Here is a 13,057-nt window from a genome sequence, read left to right as displayed (position 1 = left end):
TGCATTAAATTTGCACCCAGAAACCCCCCACGCATCCATTCCCTAACCGCCGTGGTTCACGTTGTTCCCATCACCGCCCCCAGATGAGCATGTGTTGTGACAGGTAAAATCTTCCGCTGGAACACCCGACCCCCAGAACAATACAGAACACTAAACCCTCATCATCAGGAAGTGAGATACGCCTGTTGGGTCAGTAGGTCCAGAGAGCTTAGGTGTCCAGAATGGGATTCTTTGTGCTCATTGTCCTGGAGGGGATTTGGGCTTACAAACTGGCCAGTCTGCTGGAAGGTGATCCACATGTAAGTGTGGAAGAGCTGGGCCAACACCCAATGGACTGGCATGAAAACAGAGAGGACTGCCAACTTGTGAGGATGTTGACAGTGAGAAGGTTTTGGAACTCAGATGGCATACTGAGACACTGGTTAGATGGTATTGTTGCAAGAAACTAACAAAGGCAATAACCAAACATACAGTGCATCCAGAAAGTATTCAGAGTGCTTCACTTTTTAAACATTTTATGTTACAGCCTTATTCCAAAATGGATGAAATTAATTTTGTCTCAGAATTCTACACACAATACCCCATAATGACAATGTGGAAAAAGTTTTTGAGATTTTGCAAATTTATTAAAAATAAAACAACACATCACATATACATAAGTATTCACATCCTTTACCATGAAGCTCAGAAGTGAGCTCAAGTGCATCCTGGTTTCACTGATCATCCTTGAGATATTTCTACAGTTTAATTGGAGTCTACCTGGGGTAAATTGAGTTGGTTGGACATAATTTGGAAAGGCACACACACCTGTCTATGTATAAGGTCTGACAGTTGACAGTGCATTTCAGAGCACAAACAAAGCATGAAGTCAAAGGAATTGTCTGTAGACCTCTGAGACAGGATTGTCTCAAGGCACAAATCTGGAGAAGGGTACGGAAACATTTCTGCTGCTTTGAAGGTCCCAATGAGCACAGTGGCCTCCATCATCTGTAAATGGAAGAAGTTCAGATCCACCAGGACTCTTCCTAGAACTGGCTGCCTGTCTAAACTGAGTGATTCGGGGAGAAGGGCCTTAGTCAGGGAGGTGACCAAGAACCCAATGGCCACTCTGTCAGAGCTCCAGCATTCTTCTGTGAAGAGAGAAGAACCTTCTAAAAGAACAACCATCTCTGCAGCAATCCACCAATCAGGCCTTTATGGTAGAGTGGCCAGACAGAAGCCAAAATTAAAACAGAAACAGTCTTCAGTAACATGACAACCACACCACATAAGTCTTCAATCATCACATTCTCACAAGCCTGAAAATTATATGTACTGTATATCCACCAGGGGGCAGCTTGCATCTGACAGATTACTTGACAATGCAGATGAAGTTTCTGGTTTGAAGACACAGACAAGTAGCGTGACTGGGAATTAAACCCAAGTCTACATATTGGCAGCCCAACCTGGTCCTGCTCTGGAAGGAGTAGTATTAGTATGAAAGGGTGAAACGGTTTCAAGTTGGAACACACATGTATGGTATAGAATCCTATCACTTTGGAATTAAGTTATTTTACATTCTTTTTGTGCATGTCTGATAAGTTGTACTGCCAGGAGCCACTAGAGGGCGATAAATCTATTTTATACTTCAAGGAATTCCCTTTTTTTTAATAAACATAATCCTTTCCCCGCCCTCCTTAGTTTTGTTGCCTTCCATCTCTTCTCTTTTATCTCCACTCTTATCTCTGTGATCCTACCTGCAGAGTGCCTTCTTTAAATCCATGCCATGTTTGGAAATACAGCGAGATTGTTTAAACCATCGGAAAAAGACGCTTCCTCCTCCAAACACTCAAAGACACCCACTTCCAGCTTGCCTGGAGAGCGATTCTCTAAAGATTAGACTTTAATAGCCTTTTCTTTCTGCCTTCAGACCTCTGTTTGATGTAACTAATGCAGATCAGGCAAAGAGTTCTTTGAGGACTTTTACTGGAGCAATAAAATGGTAAAGGTAAAGAAATAGAAAGCTTCAAACAGATTAAACTGTCATCCTGCAGCAGACAGTAATGTATTTGTTATGTTGGGACGCAGGTTAGAGGAGCGAACCAGCATCTGACAAGGACCCAGCGCTAAAGAAACAGAGCGGTTCCAAAGAACATAACAGATTTATTTCAAGTGCAAATATAAACAAAAAGTGAATTAACAGCCTGGCGGGGTGGAGGACGACGCGCTCTTCCTAGCGCCCAAGGGATTGGAGCCCGACAGTTCTGGACCCAGAAATTCCCGCCGGCACCCCCCAGGTGGTTAATGAATCGGACAGCGCCTGTTAAGGATGAGAGGCGAGATAAGTCAACACTGTTCACACAAATACTGTTTAGGGTTCACACCATCAGCAAACACATTCAGGTTCTAATTCAGACGCAAATTACAGAAACAGCTCTCACAGCCCGTGGAGGACCATCATTCCGCACGCCACGGCTGTGAAGAGCGACTTTACACAATTATCAGAGTAGCTCAAATATAGCTGCGTACAAAACGCCAAATTACTATTGTTAATTACTCAAAGTCATTCACAGCTTTAGTTACCTCTGAAGTGTGCTGATGGAGCATGTCCCTCACCCATCTCCTTAACAGGCACGGTGCGTCAAACCTGGAGCGATCCTCAGCGTCACAGTGTTAGACAAACGATCGTCACACAGCAGCAACAAGGTTGAGTCCCCAGCACCTTACACAGAGCAGTCATGGCTTAAATGTAGTACATCATTAGGATATCTACTTCAGCTGGAAGTCCTTTGGAACTGCACGTGAACTGCTGATCAGGATATCCACTTCAGCTGGTAGTCCTTTAACTCTGCACGTGAACTGCTCATCAGGTGCATCCACTTCAGCTGGTAGTCCTCTAGATCTGCACATGAACTGCTCATCAGGTGCATGGGGTTGGCATGATGACAGTAGAGGGTGAGAGATGCTTCATCCATCATCACAGCCTCAGACACGCCCCCCACAAACCACCCGAAGTATACACAAAACACACAAAGAGTATCTTGGCCAGCCAAACCCCCCCCAACACACAACAGTATTTACCTTCCCACTTCATGAGATTAATATACAGGCTATTTTCTCACTTTGTATAAAAGTATTTAGCAAGTCTATGCACACAAAAAATGGACAAGACCCCGTGTCTAGGCTAATAAAGCATGAGTGAGGTGCACCAGAAAAAGAAGACAAGTCCGCCAAAAAGGAAGAAACTGATAGGAATAAGTTCTTCAATGGCGTAAAGGATGAAGGACGAGGAGATTTGAGAGAAAGTGATGCCCTGCGTTGGCGTTGCATATTTCCTTGGGTGAAACCAGGTGTGACTTTGAGCTGCGAGCCAGACAGCTCTGGCAGGCTGCCTTTACCGGGACCAGCCCTGTCATTAGTGTTAGCTAGCTGCCCCACGGTCATCAGCCTCAGACATGCAGCACACTCAGTGGTTGTTCTTGCTGTTTTTAAAAGCAGTAAAAAATTGATGTCATCTTTAGGAAGATTGTTTCAATATTTCCAAACTGCAGTTTGCATTTTACAGCACTTTGGCACATCACCTACACGCTGCACTGTTAAATGGCCAGCTTAGAGGTCATTACTACAGTGTCACCAAGTGGTTGGAAAATGTATATGGAACTTGGCCCAGAATAGGGAAAGCCTACTGATGGCTGTATGCAGTGGAATTATGCCTCCCAACTATGCTCAGCAAAGTTGGGGGCATTATCTTTTCACCGCATCATCCATCATCGGTCTGCCTGTCTGTCCTCCGTCTAGCTTCTGTCTGGTCTCCGTCTGGCCTCTGTCTGGCCTCCGTCTGGCCTCTGTCTGGCCTCCGTCTGGCCTCTGTCTGGCCTCCGTCTGTAAACTTTTCATTTCTGCACAATACCTAAAGAACACTTTGTCTGATTGAAACCATTTCTTGGTGGCATTTTGGGAGAGCTCAGAGAGAGGTACCTTATAAATAAGCCTGTTGTCCATTATCCAACATGGCCATTGAAACCACTTCTTGGTGGTATATTTTGGAGAAGGCAACAGGATGTACCCTTTTGAAAATAAGGGTCAGTACACACCACATACCAATTGCAAAGCTGCATTCTTTGACTATACAAATACATCACATGCCATCTTTAAAGCACCAGTCTTCATTAACACCTCTACTATAAAACCAAACACCAACTTAACATGATCGGGGGCATACGTCGCACTTTACACTGCTCTTGTATGAAGCATAACTTCCATTATACCTTGCAATTGTAAAACACATTTAACTGCATGTATGGGAGCATTAAAAAATAGATTTTAAAGAAACTGCAATTTGTGTCAAGTCAGCCAGTGCAGGACATGAAGCTGCAGGGATTCCTAACCTATAAATGTTGATTCTTTGTAGTTCTACTGCAACCATGTGGAAGCCAATGAGTAGTGCAGCTTGAAACTTTCAGCCTAACAAGCATCAACTACAAATTCCCAGAGACAGATTGTATAATGGAGTGTAGATTCATTCTGCTTTTACATTATAAAACATCAGGCAGAAAAATCACTCAATTTTTATTCTCATGAGAAATTTATATTTTTATTTCAACCCAGAAGTAATATTTGACCTGTCATGAACTTATTGTCCTGACCTTAAATGGTGACTTGAAAATTAGATTTAACGTCTGTGATTCTTTCATTTAAACACATTTTATGGCTTTCTGGGCATCATTCTCTTAAATGTCAGGTTTGGGAGTAACACTTTTGTTTGTGCTTATATAACAAATTATCCCTCTAGCATTTAAGTTGAACAAGTTCTAAAATGTGTTACAGTGCATCACTTACTGTTTGTGCTTTCAGAGCCTCTCTTTAGTTTCTTTCACTTCAGAAATGTGCAATTTCACACTGAATTTCAGACTTCACCAGGTTCAGAACTGGCAGCTTCTCTTCCAGACCACCATCTATGGCCACATGCTGCAGCATGCCCACATTCTCCACCATCCCCCCCCAGAGTTTGGATTGTGAGGCGCGGTCACGTGCACCATCCCTCTGTGAGAAAAGAGCTTGGTTTTCCGTCTCGACTTGTTACCATCAAATTTAAACACAAAGACGAAATAGTTTCCTCAGCGATTTGTTTGTAAGTGTTTCCCAGCGTGCAAAGTCCCTCATCACAGATGATGATGTATAATTGAAGATGGTGATGAAAGGGAGAGTAATGGTGCAAGTTTGTGAGAGAATGTCTTTACTCAGACATCACAATAGAGATGGCATTTTAACATGCAGTGGCTTAAAGGTGTGCCTGACATGCAGGTTGGCCGCTTAGGATGTCAGGAATGAGAGACTTGTGTTAACGTCACACCAGATAAAGTTTAAAATCACCTCAGCACCAAACAGCCACACTTATGTTTAATGTATGAGAGAACAAGAGGAAATTAGAATTCACTGAGGCCGGAGGCAAACTGCCAATTTGTGATCAACTTTTTAAAGGTGCTATAAATTAATTTATTTCTTTATACGGTCACCAACACTTATTTTGTTGTTAAAAAAAATTTGTGGTATAACGTCTTTCTGTGCAGAGAATGAAGCAGTGCTCCCTATGTGTTTGTTGTAAGCTTTTCTGTTCTTTATTTACGCACCAGGGATGGTTGCACATCTACGTTTAGTTCACAGTGGGTGTGACCACACACTTAGCTCTGTCTGCTCACTGATGGAGGACAATAGTGAAACCACCTTCAGAGGCTAAAAGGGCCTCTAATGAAGAATACTCTGGGACTAGAATCAATAAATCAGAAAACAGCAAGCCTTTCTGACTCTGGCTCTTGGACAGCAGCTCCAGTCTGGTCCTGATTGACCAGGTGTGCACTGGTGTCCGTGTGCTGGGACAGTTGAACTTTATTCATATTTCTGAAGTGGATGCACACAAGACAACAATAACAATGGAAAAATGGATCACAGTGATGACAAAACCACTGAACCTGTCCACAAGTACACTCATGAAATGTAACTGTTTTTATGCGAAAAGGCTGCTTGATATCAGTTCTGGTTTCCAGTCTGCTTCCAGAGTGCTCATACAGGTTCACTCCGAATAAGGAACTTACAGGTACAGGTTTTTGTGACTTCAGTATCCATTCCCTAATATTCATGTTGTCCACGTCTTTTTATCTCTTATTTCAGGGTCGTCCAGGGCCTCTTGGCCCTGCTGGTGTCAGTGGGCCAGAGGGGCCCCGTGGGAGTCCTGGACCTTCAGGGCCAAAAGGAGAAAAGGGTCATATTGGACTGAAAGGACCTGCAGGCTTGAAAGGGGACAAGGTAGGTGTTTTAGATCTTATCTGATGGGATTTAGGATGGATTAGTGGACAGTGAATAGAATATTACACCTAATTTGTCTTATTTCTTATCTTAAAAATGTACATTACATGGCTTATTATGTGTGCTACAAAGTTTATAGTTTGACTCTGCACCTAACAGGTTATTGACTTTTGCCACAAGATGTCACCTTGAAGTGAAATGAGTAAAACTGATTATTTATCAATACAGGGACCGATGGGAGTGCCAGGGTTCCCAGGAACTGATGGAGTACCAGTAAGTACATCATCAGTACAAACAACAAATTGATATACATTTATTTTCTGTCCCTGTTGAATAAAATATGTTGAGATGTTCTATGGGTGAGTGATTTTATTCCATTTGAATGAACGCTTTCTAGAACTGGGTGAATTTAAAGATGTGACATGCAGCTAAATAAATCTGTAAAGGTGTGATTGCACAAACATTTTATATCCACCAGGAGGCAGATTAACACAAATTCACCTCTGGCTGAGAGCAGAATATCTATCGTACTTTGGCTCGCACTTTTTCAGATGAATTAAATAAATAAATTTAAATGAAACTAATATTATGGAGCTGAAAACTAGGATTGGGGCACTGTTTTTCACTTAAGCTAGGAAGGAGTGTTGCTTTAACAATAAGCATGATTTCATGTCACCTGACCGTTCAAATGCTTCTTTAAATTGTCTATCTGCTTCACTGAAATTTGGAGGCTAAAAATCAGATCTGTTCAGTCGGGCTTTTAATTTGAAATTTGAATCACTGTTTGTACTTGTCATATGGAAACATGTTCTGAAAGTATTTGACAGGATGTAATCTCAAGTCAAAATTGAGTTGATAATTTCAGCCACATTTCTGAAAAAAATGACAGAATATCTTCACCTGAACCTTCCTCCATCTTTAGGGTCATCCTGGTCCAGAAGGTAGCAGAGGCTTACCAGGAGAGGACGGTTGTAATGGGACCAGAGGCGATCCCGGTTTGCCCGGCTATGGCACTGGAGATCCTGGAAGTCCTGGAAGTCCTGGATTCCCTGTAAGGATCAGCTTGAATTCCCGTATTTTGACTGGATCTTTCAGTTCCCACTGTTTGGAGAACAAAAGTGTTAAACTGCTACTTGAGATGATCATAGGAGTAATTACATATTTTGTTTTTTCAACAGGGGCCTATTGGTCCGAAGGGTCAGAAAGGAGAACCTCGACATGTCCCTGACACGGTGAATTATTTCTCCCTCGCAGATTTAAACACAAACTGAGACCCTTTGCAAGAAAATTAAAATTCAACAAGAACCAGGAGCAGATGCTGGAACTCTGTCACCTATTGTGGAGGCGCTGAGTTCCCAAAAGAACCGAGAGAGCGAATGATGATGATGAATATGACATTTGTTGATGATTGTTCAGTGTCCGTAGAGGTCTGTACTGACATTGAAAATCCTTTTTACTTCCATCAGGGCTTTCAAGGTGTTCCAGGAGAAGCTGGAGAGCCTGTGAGAACTTTACTTTTGTCTAAACATCAGTCAGATCGATATAGATAAAAGTGTTGGATTTTTCTAAAAGGAATTGTTTTGTTTTATTCAAGAAATCAGTTAAAGGTGTAGTCCCTTTTGAGTATTTACCATTTACGCCATAAAGGGTGTTTTTGTCTGCACCGCTATAATTTTGTCACTTTGTGTTCAATTAAAAAAATTCACAATTTTACATTGGTAATATAATCAATATTCGCCTCATATCGAAACTGTTAAGAATTTAGACCCATGTGGGTTAAAATACAACGACAAGAAGAGATGACTCACTGTGATGGGGTGGAGTTTTAAACTTTGGAAAAGCATGCTGTTCGAGGGTTGCTACATTATGCTAATGCTCGCGAACATCATAGCAGAACAATTTGAAATTGCAGCAGAAAGACAGCGATGTACTCAGCTGTTAAATATCGGCAACTCGAGATCTGGTTCCATCAAATACATTGTGAACCTCAAATCTTGCGCGTGCACACATGCGCTTCCTGATTCATTTCATCTGCAATAATGGAATGAACTCTCTGTTTGCAGCAAAATCCCCCCAGAATAAATAATTTGGTGCAATTTTGCGATGTGCCACAGAAATAAATTCACTTTATAGTACCGAGATTTCAACACAAACTAAATTTGCCAACTTTGTCAAAAATGGAAGAGGCTGCATCTTTAATGTTCATAAGCAGATGTTTTCATGCTCTTAAAAACACAAACATGCACAGCGTGTCCTAGCCATGTGTTTGTGTCTCTCCAGGGAGTCAGAGGTCCTGATGGTCCAGTGGGTCTGACTGGTCCGAGGGGGCCTGATGGATACCCTGTATGTAAACACATTTATCCATTATTGTTTCATGCTGAACACATTATGATGCATTCAATGCAACTCACTGTTTTTTTCGATGAGTTATTTCTTATATAATTAGTTAATTCATCTAAAGTAATGCATTATATTGACAGCCATAGTTATAATACAAAGTACTTAACTTTGAACTCAAATGATCAATAATTATATTCACTTTGTAAACCTAAAAATAAAAGTTATGGTTGCATTTGCATGATGTCTTTTTCATTAAAATATTGTTCACAGTTTTTCACAAATTGTAAACCTTTTTGCAATCACAGTGTGCCATTATTATTGTTATTGTTGTTATTTCAGTCTTTGTTGCTGACTTTATTAGTGAATCTAATTTTGTCCATAGGGTCTTCCTGGTCCTCCTGGTCTGCCAGGGCTAATGGTATGTAAATGAATATGCTGTGCTGGCACTTTTGCGACATACTGGCTTCTTTCAGACTCGCCACATTTGTCGTGTTGTAGAACATTACACATAAAAATCTAAAGTCACAACACAGTGTGCAATTTCCTCCTGAACAAGGTCAACCAACATGTTTGTGAGCCAGCTTTTTGTTAACTACTGTAGCCATTGTAGGGTCTGTGGTAGGTAAGGGAGTAAAATGTTTGTGATACTGTAATCTTGTAAACTTTTGTACTTGCACATAATCAGTCGATCTGAATATACGTATTTGACTCACTGTTTTCAGGGAAGCCAGAGTGATGGCTATGAAGGGGAGAAAGGAGACAAGGTATACATCGTCACGGAAACATTAAACTCATTTGTAATTCAGATATTTGTGTACATTTGTTTTGACACTAAAGTGTATGTTTGTGGAAATCTGACTTTATTTCATTATAACAGCAGTATGCTTTATAAAAAAAAATAAAGTGCCTCAAAAGTTAACAAGTGTGATTTCATTTGTTGCTGATTTACACCTAAAAATGATGTAAAGATGTTAAAGAAACACAAACATACACTGTTTCTGTCACAGCAACTGTAAGTGAGACTGAGGATACTTTATCTCCATTGTGATTGCTGTTAGTTTGAAATGGGTACAAATTTTAAAAAAGGAAGTGTAAAACCCACAACACCAACCTTACAAAGGTCTTCATATGTAAAGGAAGTGTACAAATTTTTGTTTATTTGTGTCTCAAATGTGAAAATATTAATAGCCAATCAATAATGATCACGTATTAGTGTGCATGTCCAGGATGTGTAGGCCGAGATTAGCACAAAACTGGAACCAGGATACTATCAGGATTATTATTACATAACTGTAACAACACGTATTTATCCCAAAAAGATGGTATTAAATTCATTCAACCGTTTTTATTTTCCTACAAGTTGTTAAAAATCGGAACTGGTTTACTGTTATTTGCAGTAAATAGATGGACTGCTTATAGTGCTTTACAATGATGCCTCATATTCACCCATTCACACACTAATATCATGGTCCTTCAATATGAGGTGCTCAACTGCACACCGGGGCTAATTTAGGGATTTAGGACTTTGCTTCAGTACACCCCAATGATTTTCCTTGTCAGATTGGGGAATTGATCCTATGACCGCTCTGGTCACAGGTTGGATTCCCAAATCTATAAAGCAACACTTTCCAATAAATTAAACAAATGTTAAATCATTATTTTGGGAAGGGGAGCATAAAAAATTACAGGCGCCATCTTTAGGAAATGTTTGTAGTTTAAGTTTGTATTGTGACTTTGCACAGGGAAATATATCAAAGAGACGAATAAGGAAAACATTTGATATATTTGAAGTTATTGACTGTTTCCTAAAACATTTACAAGGGAAGCTGCTTCCAGTCTTTGTGCTATGATACCAGCTGGACAGCCTGTGAATTATAAATAGTCGTGTCCTGGATACATTGTGTCATTCAAGGCACAAAACCCAAAACGTTTCTTTTATATTAAGATTTTGTAGTTGATTAGCTATGATTTAAAAAAAATGTGGATTCTACACATTCTCTCATTTTATTTCTGTAATCATGTGCAAACAGCAGGCTTAGGGGCTGGTCACGCTACGATGTCTCAATGCAAATGTGTTGGTGTTTGAATTCTAATGATGTTATAGTAAAAAATAAAAAATGTAATAGTTCCTGGATAGCATCTTAACTTTACCCAGCATACACGCATTAGAAGGATAAATTCTGTGCTCTGCTAGCTAGCAAATAATTTAACAATCATGTGAAAGTACCACAAGCCTTTATTTTTGTACCGTTTATTTTATGACCACAAATTCCCATCATCATTCCGCCACTCTTGTTTTGTCAATGTGGTGCTAATCATCACAAATTAATAGTTAACGTCAAGCTATGAACTGCAAGGTGGAATTACAGTATTTTGTAAAATAGGTTACTGGGCAGATTTATATCAGAAACACATAGATAGATAGATTGAATTATTTGTTTGTAAATAAACATGTTTCCCAGCTATATTCATGTTAGCTAGCCAAACTGACAGGCTAGTCCAACCACTTTACTTGTTAGCTTAGTTGCTACTCAGGCAACATATTAACAGATACTTGAAGGAAAATCTGTGTATGATCCACTCTTTATTTTAATTGGTTGCACACTATTTCAGTCTATTCTGGGAGAAGTTGGCTCTGTTTGTGCAAAATTTAATAAAATTATGAGGTACAGCTAGCTAACATGATGGCTGCCTTCGAGCTAAGTGGTGGTGATTAGGTATTTTTGTCTTATGTTTTTGTTTATTTATTAAGGAAAACAAATATGTGTGACCGGCCCTTTGGACTGTTGTAGCTCTCTGCTGGATTTACAGTATGAATATCCATTAATGTCCGCGTGCATGACTGCTTGAATCTCTTTTATGGTAAAATACAAAATAATGTGCATGTCAAAAAAATCAACATGGTGGCTTCACAAAACTTGCACTCCTTCAGTCCAACACTCCTCTTTCTTTTTGTGGTTTTAATGTTTCTTATCTTCTGTCCCTCCTTTAACCACACCCTTCCTCATCCTCTCGGCTCCACAGTTTGACTTGACTCCTTAAAGGCACCAAAATGTTTGTTGCATCCATTGTTTGATAAAAAGTCGTGAAATCCTACTTGTTTTGGTTTGTTCTTTTAAAAGATCTGTGCTGCCACTCAGTCAGGTCACATCTTCAGGATACAGTTGCAAATTATGACAAATGATTTAATCCAAATCCCAAATTAAATCTTGACTTTCTGTCAGTGTAACATATAACAAAGTTTATTTTGAACCAGGATGATAATTTGTAGTTGAGTCTTCTCGGCCTAAAATGAATCTGATTTGTGAGTTGATTGGTGGCCTTGCACTATTTTTGCTCTTACTGTTGAGTGACAGCTCAGAAATTTGACATGATTAAGATTAAATTCAGGAAAGTGTGATTTGTTTAAGTGTTACTCTGGTACAGTGCAGTATTTATCTATCACATCTCACTGTGAGAATTCTCAAATCGAAATATGCAAATCAATACATAAATAAATTGTTTTGTTAAAATACCAATATTTCAACCTGTTCCCCAGGGAAATTATTTTGTGTAAATGGTAATGTGATTTTTTTTTTCTGTTAATGTCTAAATTAATGTTTTGTTGAACCAATTAATTGCAGTTTCTGAAATGTAAGAAATTAAAGAAAGGTATCTTTTAAAGGAACATATTCATATGCTTAAAAAAAAACTAAAAAAAAACCCAGAGATGAAAAACTGAAAATTCAGTCACCAAAATTGTGATTAGCACATTTCTTTTCATTCAGCTTATTGATTGATCAGAACAAGAACTACTCAACAATTATATTTAGTTTCACAGAAAAATGTAATTATTTTCTTAAAGAGTTGATAAGCAGAGAGCAGAAGTTAGAGCCAGTTATGTGATTGGATTCAGGCATAAGCAACAGCACATAGTAATAATTATTGATTTAGGCTTGGAGGTGCAATAAATGCCTCAGGCCAAAGGCGGCAATGTGCAACTCAAAATATAGCTGTAACTGCAAGAGGAAGAACTACTACAGATGCCACTCTTTTCTGCAGTTAACAAGAAACAGGCTAAGTACTGCACGCCACTTTGAAATCTGTTATTCTCAGTGGCCAGCCCAAATCTCATTCATATCCCAAAGTACAGTGTTTAAATAAATAAGTCAATAAAATCAGACTTTTTAAAAAATCTGTCATGTTGTATAGATTAGTTTTCACTGTGAGTTTAAAAGGCCTCATTTTAGAAATTTTAAGACAAAATAGCCTGAATTATTTATTTATTATTTAATTAATTGATGTCATTCCAAAATTCAGATGTGTAAAAGCTCAAGGGTTCACAAACTTGTGAGCACCTCCTGTAAATGGTATTCTGAAATAAATACTGCCATAAATAAATAAAAAAGCTTCTGCAATGAAATATTTTGCTGGAAAAATAAGCAAGATGAAATTA

At 39.3% G+C, this 13,057-nt stretch overlaps 1 protein-coding gene across 4 annotated transcripts in view; it reads left to right on the top strand.

The window, feature by feature from the left end:
- col4a6 (collagen, type IV, alpha 6) overlaps window positions 1-13,057 on the top strand; it is a 134,867-nt gene that overhangs the window by 89,239 nt on the left and 32,571 nt on the right. For all 4 annotated transcript variants that reach the window (XM_034164131.1, XM_034164133.1, XM_034164132.1 and 1 more), the window contains 8 exons: window positions 6,148-6,282; window positions 6,511-6,555; window positions 7,205-7,333; window positions 7,461-7,514; window positions 7,749-7,784; window positions 8,563-8,625; window positions 9,005-9,040; window positions 9,345-9,386. In XM_034164131.1, coding sequence (XP_034020022.1) covers window positions 6,148-6,282; window positions 6,511-6,555; window positions 7,205-7,333; window positions 7,461-7,514; window positions 7,749-7,784; window positions 8,563-8,625; window positions 9,005-9,040; window positions 9,345-9,386 — 540 coding nt within the window. The remainder of the gene's footprint in view (window positions 1-6,147; window positions 6,283-6,510; window positions 6,556-7,204; window positions 7,334-7,460; window positions 7,515-7,748; window positions 7,785-8,562; window positions 8,626-9,004; window positions 9,041-9,344; window positions 9,387-13,057) is intronic.

The sequence above is a fragment of the Thalassophryne amazonica genome, chromosome 23 (assembly GCF_902500255.1).
Source record: "Thalassophryne amazonica chromosome 23, fThaAma1.1, whole genome shotgun sequence".
NCBI classification, from domain to species: domain Eukaryota; kingdom Metazoa; phylum Chordata; class Actinopteri; order Batrachoidiformes; family Batrachoididae; genus Thalassophryne; species Thalassophryne amazonica.
The sequence above is the reverse complement of the archived record's forward strand: the minus strand, read 5'-3'. Positions and strand labels throughout refer to the sequence as shown.